The sequence below is a fragment of the Piliocolobus tephrosceles genome, chromosome 11 (assembly GCF_002776525.5).
Source record: "Piliocolobus tephrosceles isolate RC106 chromosome 11, ASM277652v3, whole genome shotgun sequence".
In the NCBI taxonomy this organism is placed as follows: Eukaryota; Metazoa; Chordata; class Mammalia; order Primates; family Cercopithecidae; genus Piliocolobus; species Piliocolobus tephrosceles.
The window spans coordinates 116,593,429-116,615,108 of record NC_045444.1 but is presented as its reverse complement, the minus strand read 5'-3'; the positions used below and the strand labels follow the sequence as shown (position 1 = coordinate 116,615,108).

The 21,680-nt window shown below is 42.9% G+C and overlaps 1 protein-coding gene across 6 annotated transcripts in view; it reads right to left on the bottom strand.

Moving 5' to 3' along the window:
* Positions 1-1,282: 1,282 nt before the first annotated feature.
* Positions 1,283-21,680, bottom strand: part of LOC111527519 (probable G-protein coupled receptor 148) — a 27,240-nt gene continuing 6,842 nt past the window's right edge. Inside the window, exons 1-3 of one of the 6 annotated variants that reach the window (XR_002726687.2) lie at positions 12,867-13,178; positions 7,522-7,655; positions 1,283-1,339 (exon numbers count right to left, since the gene is read on the bottom strand). Coding sequence is in view for 1 of the 6 variants with exons in the window: in XM_023193871.3 (XP_023049639.2) it covers positions 13,836-14,750 (915 nt within the window). In the remaining 5 variants the exon portion in view is untranslated. Of the gene's footprint in view, positions 1,340-3,732; positions 4,664-7,521; positions 7,656-8,977; positions 9,049-12,866; positions 13,179-13,296; positions 14,774-21,680 lie in introns of those variants that run through there. The other 5 variants (XR_002726683.2, XR_002726684.2, XR_002726686.1 and 2 more) reach the window with 5 other exon arrangements.

The following is a 21,680-nucleotide window of genomic DNA, read 5'->3' as shown; positions in this document are numbered from 1 at the left end:
ATTGTGACACCCTGTCTCAACTAAAAATACAAAAAGTAGCTAGACATGATGGCAGGCACCTGTAAGCCCAGCTACTCAGAAGGCTGAGGCAGCAGGATCACTTGAACCCAGGAGGCGGAGGTTGCAGTGAGCCAAGATCAAGCCACTGCACTCCAGCCTGGGCAACAGAGCAAGACTCCATCTCAAAAAAAAAAAAAAAAGAAAGAAAGAAAAAGAAATCTTAGAACTCAATAGAGACAAAACATTCAATTTTTTTTAAGTGGGAAGGGAAGATGATTTGAACAGATACTTCATCAAAGAAGGTACACAAATGGCAAATTAAACGCATAAAAAGATGCTCAACATCACTAGTCATCAGGGAAATGCAAATGAAAGTCTTGATGAGATACTGTTATATACCTATTAGCATGGCTAAAATTAGAAAGACTGGCAATACTAAGAGCAGACAAGGAGGCAGAGGAACTGGAAATCTCATGCATGCAAAATGGGACAATCACATTGGAAAACTGTTTGGTAGTTTCTTACAGAATTACACTGATGTTTATCATTCGGCCCTGCAACCCCTTCCCAGGCACTGAAATGAAAACACAGGTACATGCGAAGACCTGTACATGGATGATCATTGCAGCTTCATTTGTAATGGTCAAAAACTGGAAATAACTCACATGCCGATCAGATCAGCAAGTAACTTGGTAAGTACATTGTAGCACATCCATATAATGAAACATTACTCAGAAATAAAGAATAACAAGCTATTGATACATGCGGCAACAGGGAGGAATTCTAAGAGCATTAGGCTAACTGAAAAAAGCCAGACTCAAAAGGCCGGTAATGATATAATTTCAATTACATGATGTCAATTATATGACATTCTAGAGGAGGCAAAACTACAGGGACAAAACATGGATTGGTGGTTGCCAGAGATGGCATGGCAAAAGGGGAGTGACTGCCAAAGGGCCTGAGGGAACCTCTGGGGTGAATGGACTGCGCTGGGTCTTGACTGTATTGGTGTCATGTGGTTTTACATTTGTCAAAACAAACCTACATTTTAAAAGAGTGGATTAGCCAGGCGCGGTGGCTCATGCCTGTAATCCCAGCACTTTAGGAGGCCAAGGCGGGTGGATCACGAGGTCAGGAGATCAAGACCATCCTGGCCAACATGGTGAAACCCCATCTCTACTAAAAATACAAAAATTAGCTGGGCGTGGTGGTGTGCACTTGTAATCCTAGCTACTTGGGAGGCTGAGGCAGGAGAATCGCTTGAACCTGGAAAGTGGAATTTGCAGTGAGCCGAGATGGCACCGTTGCCCTCCAGCCTGGCCACAGAGCAAGACCCTGTCTAAAAAAAAAAAAAAGAAAAGAAAGAAAGAAAGAGTGGATTTTACCGTGTGTCAATTATACCTGAATACACCTGACTTCTAAAAAACTACATGATGATCCCCACTTCCACTAAAAATAAAACACCCTGTTTGGTCCCACCTGGCCCACATGATCCCCTACATTGATCATTCTTATTATTCACACTTTTCAGAGTAACAGATGTGTTTTCTAGGCTTTTCCCGCAGTTGTCTTGTAGAGGTGGGCCCATTGAAAGGAGAAGTTCCCAGGAGAGAGCAGTGTATCATTATGAGCTCTTCTCCAGTTTAACCCAGTGTAACGATTTAGAATTAATTGCCTACTCTTCTTCCTCTCATCTACGATTAATATTTTATTGCCAAAGTAAATGAGAATTTTTTTAAAGGGAGAGCACAGCCTATCTTGACTCAGGGCATTTGTTTGTTTATTTTACTGGAAAGCCATGGTTGGATTCTCCGAAGCGAGGACACTCGGGCTATCATCCGTGGAAGTACTGACAGCAGAGACCACAGAAAACAAATTCATGCTCAGCCCAGACCTTTTTTTGCTACAGTCACTCTTCTTGGTGGAGAGGAGCCCTTCTCAGAAAGAGTAGAGAAAGCACCTGCGGGGCAGTGCTGCTGTAGATCCCGTCCAGGTTCTCTATTTTTAATTTTAATTTAATTTATTTCAGATGGTCTCATTCTGTCGCCCAGGCTGGAGTGCGGTGGTGCCATTTCAGCTCACTGCAACCTCCACCTTCCAGGTTCAAGCGATTCTCCTGCCTCCGCCTCCCGAGTAGTGCCCGCCACCACGCCCGGCTACTTTTTGTATTTTTAGTAGAGACGGGGTTCCACCATGTTGGCCAGGCTGGTCTCGAACTCCTGACCTCAAGTGATCTGCCTGCCTCAGCCTCCCAAAATGCTGGGATTACAGGCACGCAGCCCCCATCCAGGTACTCTAAACAGCTGAATAAAATCCAGGACCACCCTAGATTGAGGACTTCAGGATGCTTATGCTCTAATTAGCTATCAGACCAGGTGCACAAAATCACAGCCCACCACGTTGTTTATTCTGCCAACTGCTGGGGGTAGAATAAGTGAAACATAGAGTTACTGGCCAGGCGCAGTGGCTCACTTGTAATCCCAGCACTTTGGGAAGCCAAGGTGGGAGGATCACTTGAGGTCAGGAGTTCAAGATCAGTCTGGGCAAAATAGTGAGACCGCTCCCTCTCCCCGCCACCCCATCTCTAAAGGAAAAACTTAGCTGGGCATGGTGACATGCAACTGTAGTCCCAGCTAATCTGAAAACTGAAGCAGGAGGATCCCTCAAGCTCAGGACTTCAAAGTTACAGTGAGCTGTGATCTTATCTCTGCCCTCCAGCCTGGGCAACAGAGTGAGACTCTGTTTCAAAAGAAAAAGAGCTACTGACTCAGAAAGGTGGATAATCACCATGAGCTTTCAAAGGCTTTTCCAGAGGACTGCTTTTTCACTTTTTATCTTCTACGCTACCATATATCATTGTATCTAGGACACCATAGATTGTGTAAGACAGGAAAATAAGTTGCAAAGTAAACTATGCCACCATGCTTTTTTATTTCTTAGGAGTTGCGCTGTACATTTGTTGAAGCTTATTCAGACAGATTTTCATCCTATATCACCTTTGATCACATTAAAATAGAGATGCAAAGAAAATGAGTTGGTTAGGGTGTTCCTTAAATTTGTTTTGTCCAACTGTTCTGAATCACATTTCAATTCAAAGTCATCAAATTTCATATTTTATCAGACTTTCTTGTCTTCTAGGGTCAAGAGTTGGCAAACTTTTTCCGCAAAGGGATGGATAGTAAATAATTCAGGCTTTGCCGGGCCATGTGCTCTCTGTGACAGTCACTCAACTCCACCGCTGTGAGGCAAAGTCAGCCATACACAATACTGAAATGAATGGGCATGGGTGTGTTCCAAAAACAATCTTTATGGACACAGGAATTGGAATTTTATATCATTTTCACGTCAAGAGCTATTATTCTTCTTTTGACCATTTTCAGCTATTTAAAAATGTAAAAACCATTCTTACTCCCCGGCTATACAAAACAAATGGAAGGCTGGATTTAACCTGTGGACCGTGGTTTTCCAGCCTTGACTGTATGCCACTGGGAGAACTGGTAATGCAGTGTATCTTTTATTTTTTTACTTATTTTATTTATTTTTTTTGAGACGGAGTCTCGTTCTTGTTGCCCAGGCTGGAGTGCAGTGGCTCACGATCTTGGCTCACTGCAGCCTCTGCCTCCTGGGTTCAAGTGATTCTCCTGCTTCAGCCTCCTGAGTAGCTGGGATTACAGGCACCTGCCACCACGCCCATCTAATTTTTGTACTTTTAGTAGAGACGGGGGTTTCGCCATGTTGGCCAGGCTGGTCTCAAACTCCTGTCCTCAGGTGATCCGCCCGCCTCGGCCTCCCAAAGTACTGGGATTACAGGCATGAGCCACCGTGCCTGGCCATATGTATCTTTTAAAAAGATATACTCTAGTCTCCAGTATTCTCTTTGGGCCACTGACTGCTGTTTCTCACATTTGGTTGCAGGAGAATATTCATCAGGATAGAGTTGGTTATGCTGCAGTAACTACCCCAAAATCTCAGTTGCTTAAAAAAAAGGTTTAGTTTTCACTCATACACGATCCCTGGTGGGTCAGGGCTACTTTCTGGGGCAGCCACCCTGTGTAACAGCTCAGCTTTAGTCCTGCACGTGAACATGTGCATCCTCAATATTGACGGGACAAGAACGTGGAAAATCACACACCAGCTCTTACAGGTTTTCCTTCAAAAGGGACAGGTGTCACTTTCTATTTGCAAAACTAGCCACATGGACCAGTACTTTAAAAATATATCTACCCACCTTCAAAAGGTAGAGACTAAGTCCCCTTCCCTTGCATGTGAGTCAGACCTAGTGCCTCACTACGAATAAGTGGACTACAGCAGACGTTGAAATACGTGACCCGAGAGGCCGAATGCAAAAAGGATCCCTTCAACCGGTATGGGCCCACCACTTTCAGATGCTGCATTCTGGTGAAGGCCAGTCATCATGTCACCAGGACACTTGAGCAGCCCTTTGAGATCCGTATGAAGAGAAGCCCGTGTGGAGAGGAACTAGTTGGCCAGTACCAACTCACTGGCTGTGTGACTGGGTCCTTCAGAGTGGATCCTCCAGCCTCCATCAAGCCTCCAGGTGATCACAGCCCCTTAGCCTTCAAGTCTTCCAGATGAGGCACCTCCCATATGTCTGTGTCCTGTCTGAATTCTTGATCCACAGAAACAGTGAGATAATAGGCCTCTAGGTTGGGGGGATGATTTATTACACAGAAATAGACAATGAATAGTACACATGGCTTCACCTAATCTCAAAAAGATGGGGGAAGTTCGAGTTTCCCATTGGCTTAAAGAAAGGACTAATTGTTGGTAAATGTCTTGATCTTATTACAACAAGGCGTCAATGAGGAATTTTCAAACAAAAACCTAGACTCACATTCCTTCCTCTAATGGTTTGGAAATGGCTGTTGACTGAAACCTCAGGGGATTGCTCTTGTCCTAAGATACCCCCTGGAATAACGTCTGAGGTCATAGATGTGCAGGCCATAGCACAGAAGCTGGACAGCACTTCTTAATCTTGTTGAAAAACACATCTAAATGTTACATTTTACATTAAGATGTAAAAAGAATGAGCACCTGGGGATCGACAGAAATGATATATCACTGTTTCTCAGTCACATGCTCTCTTAATTTTGCCTGTGTTGTGGTTATTTGCCTTTAACTAGGAGATCTATCTATGGTGGTAGATATGGAGATAAAGTGAGAACACGGGCAGAAAAAGCCCTCATATCCAAAGCAAAGCAAATGATTGACTGATGTTTCTGAATTTTAAAAACTTGTTAGTGCTACATAAACTGTAAGTATAATAATTACAACTAAGGTTCATCTGACCTTAACTCATGGAAATATTCTAGATTCAGTTGGCCCAGAATGGTCCTATAATTGTATATATGGAGAGGAATATAAATTTCTCTATACACATACATATGCATATACACATAGTATCTATACTAAGCTTTAGGTAACATGTATACCTATATATCACAACTAGAAATAAAATTTCCTTTCAAATTAGCCAGTAAGAGATTCTTAATGATGAACAGTGGTCTTGTTTATAACCTTTATATTGAATTAGCAAGACATCCTAGAATGCAAGCAAGAAACAGCTCGATTCTTTTTCCTGGGGTCCATTCAAACCCCATTTTCGAATCCAACCTTTACCTCCCTAGGATTAAATCTTAGATGAGATCCCATAGTTTTATCTAGTCACTTTTTTAAAAGACTGTGGGAAAAAACACAACATAAAATGTACCATCGTAACCATTTTTAGGCGTATAGCTCAGTAGTGTTAAGTGCGTTTACATGGCAATGAAACAAATCTCCAGAACTTTTCCATCTTGAGAACTGAAGCTCTGTGCCCATTAAAGAACTATTCATTTTCCTCGTTCTCTTCAGCCCCTGGCAGTTGCCATCTTATGTTCCATTTCTATGAATTTGACTATTTTAAACACCTCTGATAAATGGAATCATATAGTATTTGTCTTTTAGTGACTGGTTTATTTCACTTAGCATTGTTGTCCTCAAAGCTCATCCATCTTGTAGCTTATGACATCATTTCCTTCCTTTTTAAAGTTAAACAATATTCCGGATTTTTTAAGATTAAACAATATTCCATTGTGTGTATATAGATATTGCATACTACAATATTACATATCTCATTACATACTATAATATTACATATTATATTATAATATTGATATATATTATATATGATTGCACATATTATATATATAATTACATATATTATATAAGATATATATCAATTACATGTTACATATATAAGATATATATCAATATTCTATTGTGTATATATGTCAACATTCCATTGTGTATATATAAATATTTCATTGTGTGTGTGTATATATATATATACACACAATTTATAATTTGTTTAAAATATCTCTTATGTAATAAGATCAAGACATTTACCAATTCATTCCTTTCTTCAAGCCATTGGGGAAATTATATATATAGACATACACATACACATACATATATATACACACACACACACCATATATATCTACACAATGGAACACTGTTTAACCTTAAAAAGGAAATTATGTCATAATTTGGTGTATATATAGGATATATATATATATATATATTATATATATCTCACTGCATTTATCCATTCATCCATGAGGCATGATGGACATTTGGGTTGCTTCTACCTCTTGACTATTGCAAATGATGCTACAATGAGTATGGACATGCAAATATCTCTTCAAGCTCTGCTTTCAATTCTTTCTGGATATATACCTAGAAGTGGGATTGCTGGATATATGGTAATTTTATTTTTGACCTTTTGAGGAACCCTCATACTGTTTTCTATAGTGGTCACACTATTTTACAACTGCACCAACAATGCACAACTGTTCCAACTTCTCCATATCCTCAGCAGCATTTGTTATTTTCCGGGTTTTCTTAATGGTAGCTGTCATAACGGATGTGAGGAGATAATTCATTATGGTTTTGAATTGCATTTTGCCTAGTTATTCTAAATAATAAAAAGTCCTTTGGTCATTATCAGCTCCAAAGAACAATCTCATTTTAGTAACCATAATAGGCAGAATAACATCCCCCACTCCCACAAAGCTTATGGCTGTGTTATATGGCTGTGTTGTGCTGCATGACAAGAAGAAATTAAAGTTGCAGGTGGAATTAACATTTCTTATCAGCTTCCCCTACCCCCGGGTTGTCTGTGACTCCTCCAGGGTTGGAACAGAGCTTGGAAGAAGATGAAAGGGGCAGGAAAGACCATCCTTAACAAAAGCAGATGTAATATGATATTTGCATCTTCTGGGTAGGACAGATTCCCAGTAGTGATTCTTTCTTTTCTATACCACATTATGGAATCCTCAGTCTAAGTTATCCCCTCTGGACTCTTGGGAAATCCTTGTCTTTAGCCACGTGCTTCTCACTCCATTTTCATCCTCTGCTGCCAATAGTAACCTCTAGTCTCTTTCTGCTGAGGCCCCTCCCCTTTGGCATGAAGCCCTTTGGACTGGTCGTTTCTAACAACCCAAAGTCAGACCCTACCTGTAAGTCCTCTTGGCTCACAAGAAGATTCTGGCATCCTCTCCCCACCTCCGCCAATGTGCAGTTTTCTCTCCACTGCATGTATATGTCTTTGTATGGCCATCAGGCAGGTAGTTCCAGAAACAGACTTTGACCTCAGAAGAAAAAAAAAAAAGATTAAAATCCTTAAGCATGGCTGATTTTACAGTCTTGACTTCTTCTAAACAATGGGCTGAATTCATTCAACATTTTCTTACAATGAGTATTATGAACTACTTTTCTATTCTTGCATTTAAGATTTTGCCCAAGCTTATTCTCAAATTAGTTAATATGTGTTTATACAGCATATCTACATAGAAGCCAGAAATCGTTTCATGCAGAAATAATGTGGTTGCAGTTATGGTAAATAAAATATTCATAAGAACTTGGAAATTTTGAGATAATTCACATTTTATCCTTCAAACAATTTATTCTTAGAACTTTATGAAAGCTCTGTCTTCGCTGAACATTTGCCCAAACCTCCCACACTATCTGACTTTAAACTCACTATCATTGCACCATTTCAATGTGAGCAAAGAACATTTTACAAGAACTCTCAACAATTGCAACTAACTTTACCTACCACTTCCTCTCTTCCCTTCCCTTTTGTATCTTGCCCAAGCTTAAGGTTCCCAGGGGCGCAAAGGATTGTCACATCATGAAATTAATTATTGCTGATATCATTAACTCTCATTTGTGACATAAATTATTATTCTAAATACCAGTTTAAACAACTTTCCAATCTAAATCTATGATATCAAAGCCAAAATTATCTTAGAAATGATAAATCCTCAATAGTTTGCCTTTTGTAGATCATCTCTTAAGCAAAACACCAAAAAACTGTTAATATTGGTTGACTCTTAGAGAAGAATGGGAGACCTGGGAAAATGGGGAGGAAAAGTTTGTTTTTATTAAATATCATTTTGAACCCTTTGAATTTTACACCATTTAGATTCCCAATTCAAATTTTTTTTAATTTTAAAAATGATAATTTGTATTTGAAAGTATGAAACAACTACTTAGCACTTAATGTTACAAGCAGAAGTCACCTTTGAGATCAGAAAATTGAGTTTTAATAGTTTAAGTTTTAAGGATAAATTAAATGATTTATATTAGATCTAGGACTTATATGTAAGTTAAGCTTGGTAAATTTTTCTACTTTTTCTTTTACTTTCTGGGGAACAAAGATACCCTTTGCTCTTAGACGGCTTAATATTTCAACAGTTCCCTAGCAAGCAGACTCAGAAAAAAAAAAAAAAAATGTTAACAAAAATAAAGAGAGAGCTTGGCTTTTGTGGGCAAGGGGTTTGTAGAAAGCTATGTTTTATTGGTTGATGAATCCGTTTCTTAATCTGAGGGCCTGCAGTCCACCAGGCCCCGTGTTAGGTCCCCTGGGGGACAAAGGTACTAAGACCTGATGCCTTCGCTGGAAAGATACCTGAACACTGGAAAAGAAAAAGTGATGCTTTGTCTTCTCAGAATTGGTGTTGGAGAGAGGCAAGACTTAGAACACCTAGAGAGAAGCAAGAAAACTTGAAATCAAAATGTAGTAGAAACCACTAGAGCCTGAAAACAAGGAAGGCCTGAGGACAGGATAATGTAATCAAAACAATGGGTGAAAAAGGCTTTCTTCCATGATCCAGGTGTCCACATCCAAAACACAGTGGAGAATCGAGGCCTGAATTTCCCACGCAATTGGCCCGCCTCTCAACAGTGAGGAAATGATCAGCTTGGGCCAAGTAGTGTATAAGACAAATGTTAAAGGGAAGGCCCCAACCTCCTAGGTTTATGTAAGGCCATGGTAAGCCTCAGCTTTTTCTCTTTTTAAAATCAGAAATAATTATACCTATATATTAAACTGTTGTGAGGATTTGACATATTGTATATAAAATAGCTTGCATCATGTCAGGGTCACAGTTGTTGCTCAATAAATGCATCTGTTGTTTTTGCTGCTGTTGTTGCCTGTAGGTAAAATTAAATGCAGTGATGGCAGATCCTATGGATTGGCTCATTCAATCTTCATTTTACCCTCCTTTTGTCGTAACTTCCAGCACTGCCAAATCTATGAAACTCAGAACTACATTTCCCAGACTTCTTTACTTTTAGAGTTCTGGATGCCACTTAGGTTCTACCAGTTAGAAGCACTGATGTTAAGATTTGGAAGATGGAAGGGGGTGGAGGCCGTCTCCCTCTAACTATTTCTTCTGGCAAGCAAAGTCACAAAGGCACGAGTGTCAAGGGGCAGCAGGAGCTGGGGTGGCGGCGGCAGCTGCTTAACCTCCAGATCGTGCTGGCTGCAGTGGTATGCTGTTGACATCAATCAGGCATGGGGAGTGGGGTCCCAATTTCAGTCCTTCAGCCTTCCAGGGACTTTGTTAGCATCTGATTCCTGCATTAGGTCGTTTCTGCTTAAAATACCTAGCGTGATGATTCTTATTTCTAGAACTGAATCCTGACTGATCCAGAAATGGATGTTTTCTCTAAAGAAATGCCACACATCTACTTCTGTGAAAGAATATATTTCATGCGGCTGCCTCAAACTTGCTTAAAGTTATTAGTTGATTTCCATGTTTAAACCAGGTCAGTGTTCTCGTTGGTACCATTCTCTTTGAAAACTGAATATAACACAACTAAAGTTCTCTGGCATCCTGAACAGTTAATTCTGTATTTGTATGTCATTTTGAAAAGCAGAGTATATGTTTGTGGTGATCATAACCCATGCACTGTCTTTCTTTATACTTTACTTGGTTGAAAGCAAACTGATCCTTGAAATAATTTTGCCTCCTGATATCCATTCTTCCTTCCTTAATATTAAGAATCCCAATTTTTGGCTGAGGACACAGCTAACCAGCTAAAACTTATTTCTGTTCTCCCTGTAAGCTAGATGTATTGTCTGTTCTCACACTGCTATAAAGAACTACCCGAGACTGAGTAATTTATGAAGAAAAGAGGTTTAATTGACTCCCAGTTCCCCAGGCTGTACAGGAAGCATGCTTTGGGCAGCCTCAGGAAACTTACACTCATGGTAGAAGGATGAAGGGGAAGCAAGCACCTTCTCCATATCCTGGCAGAAGACAGAGAGAGCAAAGGGGGAAGTGCCACACACCTTGAAACAACAAGATCTCATGAGAATCCACTCACTATCATGAGAACAGCAAGGAGGAAATCTGCCTCCAATGATCCAGTCACCTCCCACTAGGTTCTTCCCCCAACATTGGGGACTGCAATGCAACATATGAGATTTGGGTGAGGACATAGAGCCAAACCATATCATTCTACCCCTGGCTCCTCTCAAATCTCATGTCCTCCTCACATTTCAAAACACCATCATGCCTTCCTAATAGTACTGCAAAGTCTTAACTCATTCCAGCATTAACTCAAAGTCCAAGTCCAAGGTTTCATCTGAGAGAAGGCAAGTCCCTTCCACCTATGAGCCTGTAAAATAAAAAACAAGTTAGTTACTTCCAAGATACAATGGAGGTACAAGCATTGGGTAAATGCTTCTATTCCAAAAGGGAGAAATTGGCCAAAACAAAGGGGCTACAGGTCCCATGCAAGTCTAAAACCCAGCAGGGCAGTCATTAAATCTTAAAGTTCCAAAATAATCTCCTTTAACTTAATGTCTCACATCCAGGCCACAATGATGCAAGGGGTGGGCTCCCAAGGTCTTAGGAAGTTCTAGCCCTGTGGCTCTGCAGGGCACAGCCCCCTCAGCTATTTTCATAGGCTGGCATTGAGTGTCTGTGGCTTTTCCAGGTGCACAGTGCAAGCTGTCGGTGGGTCTACCATTCTGAGGTCTGAAGGATGGTGGCCCTCTTTTCATAGCTCCACTAGGCAGTGCCCCAGTGAGGACCCTGTGTGGGGGTTCCAACCACACATTTCCCCTCTGCACTGCCCTAGTAGAGGTTCTCTGTGAGGGCTTGCCCCTGCAGCAGACATAAATCTGGACATTCAGGAATTTCCATACATCATCTGAAATCTAGGTGGAGGTTCCCAAACCTCACCTCTTGACTTTGGCACACCTGCAGGCCCAACACCACGTGGAAGCCACCAAGACCTGGGGATTGCACCCTCTGAAGACATGGCCCAACCTGTACTTTGGCCCCCTTTAGCCATGGCTGGAGCTGAAGCAGCTGGGATACAGGGCATCATGTCCTGAGGCTGCACAGAGCAGAATGGCCCTGAGCCTGGCCCACGAAACCGTTTTTCCCTTGCAGGCCTCCAAAGCTGCAATGGGAGGGACTGCCACAAAGGTCTCAGAAATGTCCTGGAGGCGTTTTTCCCATTGTCTTGGCTATTAACATTTGGCTCTTCTTTACTTATGCAAATTTCTGCAGCCTTGAATTGCTCCACAGAAAAAGAGGTTTTTTTCTACCACAAGGTCGAGCTGCAAATTTTCCAAACTTTTATGCTCTGCTTCCCTTTTAAATATTAGTTCCAATTTCAGACCACGTCTTTCTTCACATATGAGGGTACACTTTTAGAAATAACCAAGTCACATCTTGAACACTTTGCTGCTTAGAAATTTCTTCCGCCAGATGCCCTAAATCATCTCTCTCAAGTTCAAAGTTCCACAGATCTTTAGAGCAGGGGCACAATGCTACGAGTCTCTTTGCTAAAGCACAGCAAGAATGACCTTTACTCCATTTCCCTACTGGGGGTTCTTCATCTCCATCTGAGACTACTCAGCCTGGACTTCACTGTCAATATCACTATCAGCATTTTGGTCACAACCATTCAACAAGTCTCTAGGAAGTTCCAAACATTCCCTCATCTTCCTGTCTTCTGAGCCCTCCAAACTGTTCCAATCTCTGCCTGTTATCCAATTATAAAGTTGCTTCCACATTTTCCAGTATCTTTATAGCAATGCCCTACTTTCTTGGCAATTTTCTGTATTAGTCCATTCTCACACTGCTGTAAAGAACTGCCTGAGACTGGGCAATTTGTAAAGGAAAGAGGTTTAATTGACTCACAATTCAGCATGGCTGGGGAAGCCTCAGGAAACTTACAATCATGGCGGAAGTGTGAAGGGGAAGCAAGAACCTTCTTTACACGGTGGCAGGAGAGAGAAAGTGTGAAGGGGGAAGAGCCATACGCCTTCAAACAACCAGACCTCATGAGAAGTCACTCACTGTCACAAAAACAGCAAGGCGGAAATCCACCCCCATGATCCAATCACCTCCCACCAAGTCCCTCCCCAAACATTGGGAATTATGATTCAACATGAGATTTGGGTGGGGACACAGAGCCAAACCATATCACTAGGCATACCCATGTGACTAAATGTTGACCAGTTGGATATAAGAAAAAGTAAGTATTTTGCATACCTTCTAGGAAGTGTCTACAGAAGAAAGGTGCAAACGCTTCATTCCTCCTTCCTGCTTTCTGTTGATTGGGGTATGGATGTGATGATAGGCACACTAACAGCCATCTTGAGTCATGAGGTGGCATAGTAATCATGGCACAACAGAAGAGAATGAGCTTGTTGACTGCGGAGCTGCCACATAGGCCTGGATTATGTACCTCCAGGTTTGTTTCACATAAGAAAAAAAAAAATGGCTGGGCACTGTGACTTGCACCTGTAATCCCAACATTTTAGGAGTCTGAGGTGGGAAGATCACTTTAGCCCAAGGGTTTGAGGCCAGCCTGGGCAACAGTGAGACACTGACCCTACAAAAAATTAAATTTAGTTTTAATTAACCAGGTGTGGTGGCATGTGCCTATAAGCCCAGCTACTTGGGGGGCTGAGTCTGGAGGATCACTTGAGGTCAGGAGGTCGAGGTTGCAGTGAGCTGTGATTGCACTACTGCACTCAGGTCTAGGTGACACAGCCAGACCCTGTCTTAAAGAAAAAGGAAAAAAAATATATATCTCTAACTTTTTGAAGCCACTGTTATTTTGTTGCTGTATTTTTATTATCTGCAGCTGAATCTACCCTTAATTAGTATAATGGAAACAGCCAAACTTCTTCCCTTCGCATTAACCATGGACTATTTCTCAGTTTCTAAAAACAAGTATATCCCCAAGATCTGCCTAACTGCTCAAACGCAGTAGAGCACACTACTAAAAACACTGGCCTGGGTTTAAAGTTAAAGACATTAAAAGGATTTCACTGAGGCCAATTCAGTGTACGCAGTAGTCAAGTTTGTAAGCCAAACAAATAACTTTGACTTACTCATATTGCTTTCAAAATCAAATGAAGGCACCAATTTTAGGCTGAGTGAAAGACAGGACCTCAGCCTTAGCTGATGAAACCATTAGGACTAAAGTTATTGATCCAAATGGCTGATTTTTTTCTAAACTGGCCCTCTGCTGTTCGCAGTGTGACCACACCATAACTGAAAACACATCCAATGGTGTAATCTGCTGTGCAGCTCTTTATTCCAGAGCCCATAGATCAGAGAGTTAAAACACTGGGCAAATGCAAAAATGCCAAAAACCACCAGATTCAAAGCAAAGAAAAATACCCCACACACCTTCCCCAAACCTATGAATATCAGGGGTGGTATGATATGTAAGCTTATCTGCACTAAATGAATAAGGACTGTTTTCCTTGCTTTGATATTTGACCTATTAAAATGGCCAGTCCGTTTTCCTTTGTGGTATATCAGAGAGTAGCTTATAAGAATGATAGACAAAAGAAGGAAAATAAAAACCATGCCAGTGGCCCTGGCAGGAGTGCCGTTCAAGATCACAGGGCAAAGGGGTTCCAATTTTAAAACTGCAATCACAGTGGGTTTAGTGCCCTCTATGACGAACAAGCAAACATTCTTGAGCATAATGGTCATCCAAGTCCCAGCCAGAATCCTATACTTAACTGAATCTACAAAGGACAGATATCTCAGTGGCCAGCAAATCGCCATGTAAGTGTTGAGAGCCATCAAGGCCAGCGTGAAGAGAATCCCATCTCCAACGCTCAGCTTGGCTCCAAACACCACCCAGCATATCAGCAGGGGGCTGTTGGCCAGGAGTGCCGGCATTCCTTGGAAAAGGATCCCCAGGCCACAGTAGGAAGAGATGCACAGCAGATGCTGGCAAAGGAGGATGTATCGGGCCTCTCCCCGCAGCTTTGAATTCTGTGACACTATTGCCATAATGATGACAGTGATGACTGTGGCAAAGGAGAAGGTGAACACATAGACAGAGGCCTTCACTGTTGCTTCTAGCCTCAGCCAATCTGATCTGCTGCAGTGCTCAGAAGACAGGTTCATGATCTTTGGGAACAGCTTGGCTCCTGGAGGAGAAAAGAACAAGAAAGAGCGAATCTGTGTTAAAGCTTCTTGTGGGTTTTCCAGCTCTCTGGTCTTGCGTTCAGTCTCAAGGAACAGACTGAACATTCTTCAGTATAGAAGATAACAATTTTTGACAGTATTGATAGGGATCAAAGAAACAGGAGAAACATCCTGGTGTCCTTTATATTAATATTTCAGGGGAGGGACTTATACACAAATTATACACACACACAAAGATTTGAAAGATAGACTCTTTGTACTTAGCAAATTGCTCAAATTCAGATCAAGGTTTTATTCTTATGCATCCTTTTCTATCTTTGATCGTGAGAGCCTTTTCAATTCCGAGCACAAAGCACATCATTATCAAACCAACTGATTAGTCACCAAGCCCTTGTTAACATTACGTACGTGCAAAGGTCTAGGGAGGGAGTTAGGTCAAGAGCTGTGAGGAATGTGGGGAAGTCATTGACTTAGAGCTTTCAATTCATTTAGGTCCATAGGACATGAAAGAGAGATTTGCAATAATGATAGTAATCGTGGGTGACATTTACTGAGTACTTTCTAGGAATCAAAAACTGTTTTCAGAGCATATTTCTCACTATACCTGGGTGTTTTATTTCTCACTGAGTGGTTTTATTATGCGCTTTTCACAAGTGGAGAAATGAAGACTTGGAGAGGCTAAATCCCTTGCTCAAGGCCATATGGTTATTGCATAGCAGGGCCAGGATTTGGATTTGGTGGTACAGCTCCAGCGCCTATACCCTTAGCCACTGCAAGGAAGCTAATGTCAAATGCAAGGCCAAATAAATGTGTTCTCTGAGTTCTCCCTTGGCCAGCGTCATTTGACCAGGCGACTGGACTCCATTTGTAGGAATATCATTTTTGTGCTTAAGAAGCTGGAAGACTGCATGTCTAGGAAGATACTGGGATCTCGGGGTTGCTGAGGGAATAGGACCACCAAAATGATAAGCTGTGTATGGTGACTTCATAAAGTCTTCTCAAGTGTGCACAGCAATGCCACTGTGTGGCAGGCGGCCTGGGTGAACACCCAAATTATAGCATCATTGTTGTTGCCATGATAGTCTATAATGCAGATACTGACTGTTGCCTCCCCCTCCCCACCTATACCCCATCCAAAGGGATGTACCCTGTAAGCCTTTGCTGCCTTGCTCCTTCCTCCTTAACTACGGCATCACCTTCTCCCCCAGCAAAATTGATTGGCATCTGACTCACAGCAAGTCATTCACTAGACTGCACTGAGTCAGAGTATGTCTCTCAAAAACCCAACCCAAGGTACGCAAAGAATGTAGTCAGAGTAATGCCATGTAATTAGCCTGCCAGTCATGTAAGCAGAAGAAAGAGAGGGAGGTAGGAGAGAAGCAGAGAGAAGTGAGACTATAAGGCCCCTGAGTGTCCACAAAGGTCCTTGCAAGAAGACAAAACAGCCTTTGCTCCTGAATTTCCAGTTCCACTGAGACGCCCTGCAATTTCTGTCCTTGGATTCTGAAAATATAATACACCCCTCTATTATTTGAGCTATCTTAAATGGGTTTCTATTCCTTCACTCTGTCCTGTAGACTTCAAAGTATAAAAAGTGGGCCCTGAAGTGGCACAATAAATTATATTGATTTTCTAAAGGGCATATCACAATGGAGATACAACTATTTTAACTTCCCGAGAATCTGAAATGTCATAATTCTTTATGAAATCTCTCACTGAAGGCATAATTTCCCCCCCTGGGTATTGTGTTATCCCCTTTTTGAGGAGAACTTTCTTTTTTTGATGGATTTTTGGTGCCATTGTCTTATTTTTGAACTCCAGGCATTTATTTTCTCTTCTTTCCAGCTCTTCAGAGAGGAACTGAAATTGTAATGGTCATTGTCATTGTCAAAGTCATCATCTTTGAACTGCAGATGTCTTTCAAGGTCAGACTTTTTGATCAAGATCTAACACAAAAACCTCTCAATATTAAGCAAGAAAATGCATATCTGCTCTCATTAAATCCTTTTTCCTTAATCGCTCACTCTCGGAGCACACCCTGAAACTGTCGTGGCACCACCGTAGAAACAGAGCCCTAATGAAGACTGTATGAAAACCCTGATAAGTTACAACAAATGCTCTGCCCCCAGACTAGAAGGATCACATGAATGCAGCTTGAAGCCTAGATCTGCTGCTAACAAGGACTGTGACTTTGGATCCTGACATTGCTTTGCTTCTGTGGTCCCTGGAGCTGTGCAGCATCACCAGGCTCCACATCCTTTCTATTTCTACAGTCATCCTCACTCACATCCTCAAAGCCAACTCTGAACTTGGGCCCAGAGCATCTGAGCTTTTACTTTATCCCCGAGAACAAGATCACCCCTGCCCCAACCTCAAAACACCTGCGTGCTATTTCGCCATGCCTGAGCCTTTTCTTGCTGATCTGGATAGAAGCTCTGGCTCTCTAGGAAAGAGCCTGCCTTGTCCTGCAACGTCCCCTCCCCAGACCTGAAACCCAGCCTCCAACCCCCAGACACAGGGAGGTGGCTGCCGGCAGAGTCCACAAGAGTGCCAGCCTCCCTGTCTGCTTGGGCCTCTTAACAACACACAAGCCTGGGCTCACCGTTGCCAGTGTTGGCCCAGATGATGGGTGACAGTGGCCATTATTTGGTCTTGCTTCTCACCCCCATTCTGCCCAGAATCCTAGTCATCTTCTGACGCATCCCTGCTGGATTTTTCATTTCTGCTCAAAAAGACTCCCTGCACCTGCATGAGGGCTCGCCACCCGCTCCCCACACCTGCCCCATTCCATTTATCAGAACCCTCTGAGGGCCATGGGCTGGGCTTTGCCTAGCTGTGTTCCAAGACCTGAAACCCTCCACAGGGCATGCAGTGGCTACAATGTGTTTGTTACAATAAAATTTTTAAAGCTTTTCTTTTTTCCCCTTGAATTACTGCAGATGCAACTATAATAAAAGCTAAGCCCCCAAACCCCCTCCCTCTGGCTCTAAAATGGTTTCAGGGAACTATTCATTGTTGGAACCAGCAGGGACTAGTTAGTTCCTTTAGTTTTCTAATATACTTAGCACATTAATCAACATGACACATTGTTTCATCACTGTACTCAACCAACCTTTATTCAGCATTGAAACATACAATGCATAATCCTAAGCAGTGAGGTTATAAGGCAGTAAAACAGTCACTGAGCCCGGGTGCAGTGGCTTACACCTGTAATCCCAGCACTTTGGGAGGCCAAAGCAGACAGATCATTTGAGCCCAGGAGTTTGAGACCAGCCTGAGAAACATTGCAAAACCCTGTCTCTACAAAAAATAGAAAAATTCACCAGCTATAGTGGTGCACACCTGTAGTCCCAGCTACTGAGAAGGCTGACGCAGGAGGATCACCTGAGTCTAGGGAAGTTGAGGCTGCAGTGAGCCCTGATTGTGCCACTGCACCCCAGCCTGGGCAGCAGAGTGAGACCCTGTCTGAAAAAACAAAGTTGCTGACATACAGAAGCTTATTGTCCAGTGGAAGATGCAGAATATGATATAGTTAGATAACCAAAACATCATGTATAGTTTTACCCACTTACTGAAAGAATAAGAAAGCCAGGTGTGGCATGGGAGAGTTTTTCAGATATAAAAGGAATCAGATCACCGTGGTCTGATAGTCAGAGAAGACATCCTGGAGGAGGTGAGGCTTGAATCAGGCCTTTCGTGGATAAAACCCAGAGCAAGGCAGGGTCAGTGGTGAGTTGGGGAGAGGAAAGGAGCCGTGCAGATTCCAGGCAAAGGTAAACCGTGAGAGCCAAAGTGAAACCATACTTGGTATGTTCAGGGGACAATGAGTACATATCTGGGTTTTGTGACAGTAAGGACTTGTTTAGAGCACTAGGGACAGACTAAGGCCAGGACCAGATCTGGAGGACCTTGATACTATTCCAAGGGTTACAATCCATGTTGTAGGCAGTAAAGAGACTTGAACAATTAAAATTAGGAGCAGCACATGCCACGGATTAAGAGCCAGCATGAGATGCCCACCTGTGCATAGTGGCATTTGATATGCGCTCTGGCTGCAGAGAAGGCAGCCCAGCAAAGGAGAAATTTGCACAGTGCGGACCATACTACCATAGAAAGTGCTCAGAATACTTTTTGTACACGTGGTATCTCCAGGAGGGTTGGTTATCTGCAAAATCATTGAGGCCAGGTTTTATTGCCTTTAATTTATGTATAAGACCTCAGGAAGATTAGTAATTTATTCAGTATCATACATGCACAAAGACTCTCCCAGTGTCCAAATTAATATTTCTTCTCAGAAGCATATTTGCATAGATTAAGAGCTTGTGGCAACCAAACTTATATAATTAGCTCCCATCTATACATGTTTACTCCACTTAGCCACATTCTTAGAGCCTTCTTCTGAAATTCTAAAATGGGAAACACCTGCTTCCTTCTGGCCCAAAATGTTACTTTAGTTTCAGCTTTGAAATAAGACCCTGGAGCCAAGAGACTTCAGCAAAAAATTACATTATATCCACAAGTGCCCTGACAAAATAAGAGACAGCCACTGCCATTCTCTGCAAAAGTCCTGTTGGAAGCAGATGTGTGTTAAGGACTGGCCCAGTTTTTTTTTTTTTTTTTTTTGAGACGGAGTTTCGCTCTGTCGCCCAGGCTGGAGTGCAGTGGCCGGATCTCAGCTCACTGCAAGCTCTGCCTCCCGGGTTTACGCCATTCTCCTGCCTCAGCCTCCCGAGTAGCTGGGACTACAGGCGCCCGCCACCTCACCCAGCTAGTTTTTTTGTATTTTTCAGTAGAGACGGGGTTTCACCGGGTTAGCCAGGATGGTCTCGATCTCCTGACCTCGTGATCTGCCCGTCTCGGCCTCCCAAAGTGCTGGGATTACAGGCTTGAGCCACGGCGCCCGGCCTGGCCCAGATTTATACAAGAACAATGAAGCCTGCAAGGTCTCCTTGTAAGAGCCCTGTGGGCAACAGGCCACCCTCCGAGAATCTGAATATACAAACAAATATGACCAGATCACATATAAAAATAGAACTTTGACTCACAACCTGCAGCACCCAGCCCAGGAAACCAACCCTTATCTCCGGTAACCACCTAGGAAGCCAGCCTGATGTAAGTCAGACTTGTAGGAGTCAGACTGCCATCTCCAGTGACAATCCAGGAAGCAAGTAATAGCCCCTGTAGTAATCCACCCCCAAGGGCCAGGACTTGATTAATAACTGACAGCTTTCCTAAATCCAAACTTCCAACTTAGGACCCTCCAGAGAAAGCTAAATATGCTCCCCTAACCAATCACATAGGAGGTCCTGTTTCTACTTAACTGCCCACAGCTTCCCCACATTAACAGCTTCCAATCAAGGCACACCTGAAGCCTTCCCTTTTTTCCACTATGAAGTTTCCTTATTCTGCCTGCCTTTAAGTCTCTGCCAAAATGCAAGCTCTGAATACATAGCCTTTGCTTGTTCTCATCTGGTTGGTCTTTATTTCTGCATTAGTATGAAAAGATGGCTCTGGTGGCTCTGCAACAGGACATGCACCTTGAGTCATTTCTCCAGGAGGCTGATGAATCTGTGTGCGGAGCCCTTCATAGCCACTGGATGTCGACCATCACTTATGTGGGGACTCCTGGCCCGGTGCCTTAGAGAGTGGGCTCTGGAGTTGAACTGTCTGGTCCAAATTCTAGAGCCACTATCATGATGTCTCTGAAAGAGACTTCCTCTCTGTCCTATGCCCCTCCAGGTCAGCAGCAGAGACGTGTCAGGGAGTTTGGGCAGAGTGAGACAGCTTCCTTCCATGGAGGGCAATTGCTACCTTAGTGTCATGGAGAACCTCTGCTAGGGCAGTGCGAAAGGGAAATATGGGCAGCGGAGCCCTGCTGGGGCACTGTCTAGTGGAGCTGTGAGAAGAGGGCCACTGTCCTCCAGATCACAGATTGGTAGATCCACCAATAGCTTGCATCGTGTGCCTGGAAAAGCGGCAGACAGCACTAGCCTGTGAAAGCATCCAGGAGGGAGGATGTACCCTGCAGAGCTACAGGGGTGGAGCTGCCCAAGACCATGGGAACCCACCTCTTGCATCAGTGTGATCCGGATGTGAGACACGGAGTCAAAGGAGATCATTTTGGAGCTTTCATTGCTTTGCTGGATTTTGGACTTGAATAGGGATTGTAGCCCCTTTGTTTTGGCCAACTTCTTCCATTTGGAACAGCTGTATTTACCCAATGCTTGTACCTCCATTGTATCTAGGAAGTAAGTAACTTCCTTTTGATTTTACAGGCTTATAAGCAGAAGAGACTTGCCTTGTCTCAGATAAGATGTGGGACTGTGGACTTTTGAGTTAATGCTGAAATGAGTTAAGAATTTGGGGACTGTTGGAAAAGCATAATTTGTTTTGAAATGCGAGGACGTGAGATTTGGCAGGGGTCAGGGGGCAGAATGATATAGTTTGGCTGTGTCCCCACACAAATCTCATCTTGAATTGTAACTCCAATTCCCACATGTCACGGGAGGAACCTAGTTGGAGGCGACTGAATTATGGGAGGTGGGTTTTTCCTGCACTATTCTCATGATAGTGAATGAGCCTCATGAGATCTGATGGCTTTAAAAATGGGAGTTTCTCTGCACAAGCTCTCTGCCTGCTGCCATCCATGTAAGACATGACTTGCTCCTTTTTGCCTTCTGCCATGATTGTGAGGCCTCTCCAGGCATGTTGAACTGTAAGTCCATTAAACCTCTTTTTCTTCCCAGTCTCAGGTATGTCTTGATCAGCAGTATGAAAATGGACTAATACACTTGGCCTCATCACAGGCCCTGGGGCACCAGGCTGGGGAAATTTCCCACTTCTCTCATCTCTGAGGGACCATAAGGCCACCACTATTGCTAAAGACACCCCCCTTCAGAAGAAAACCAA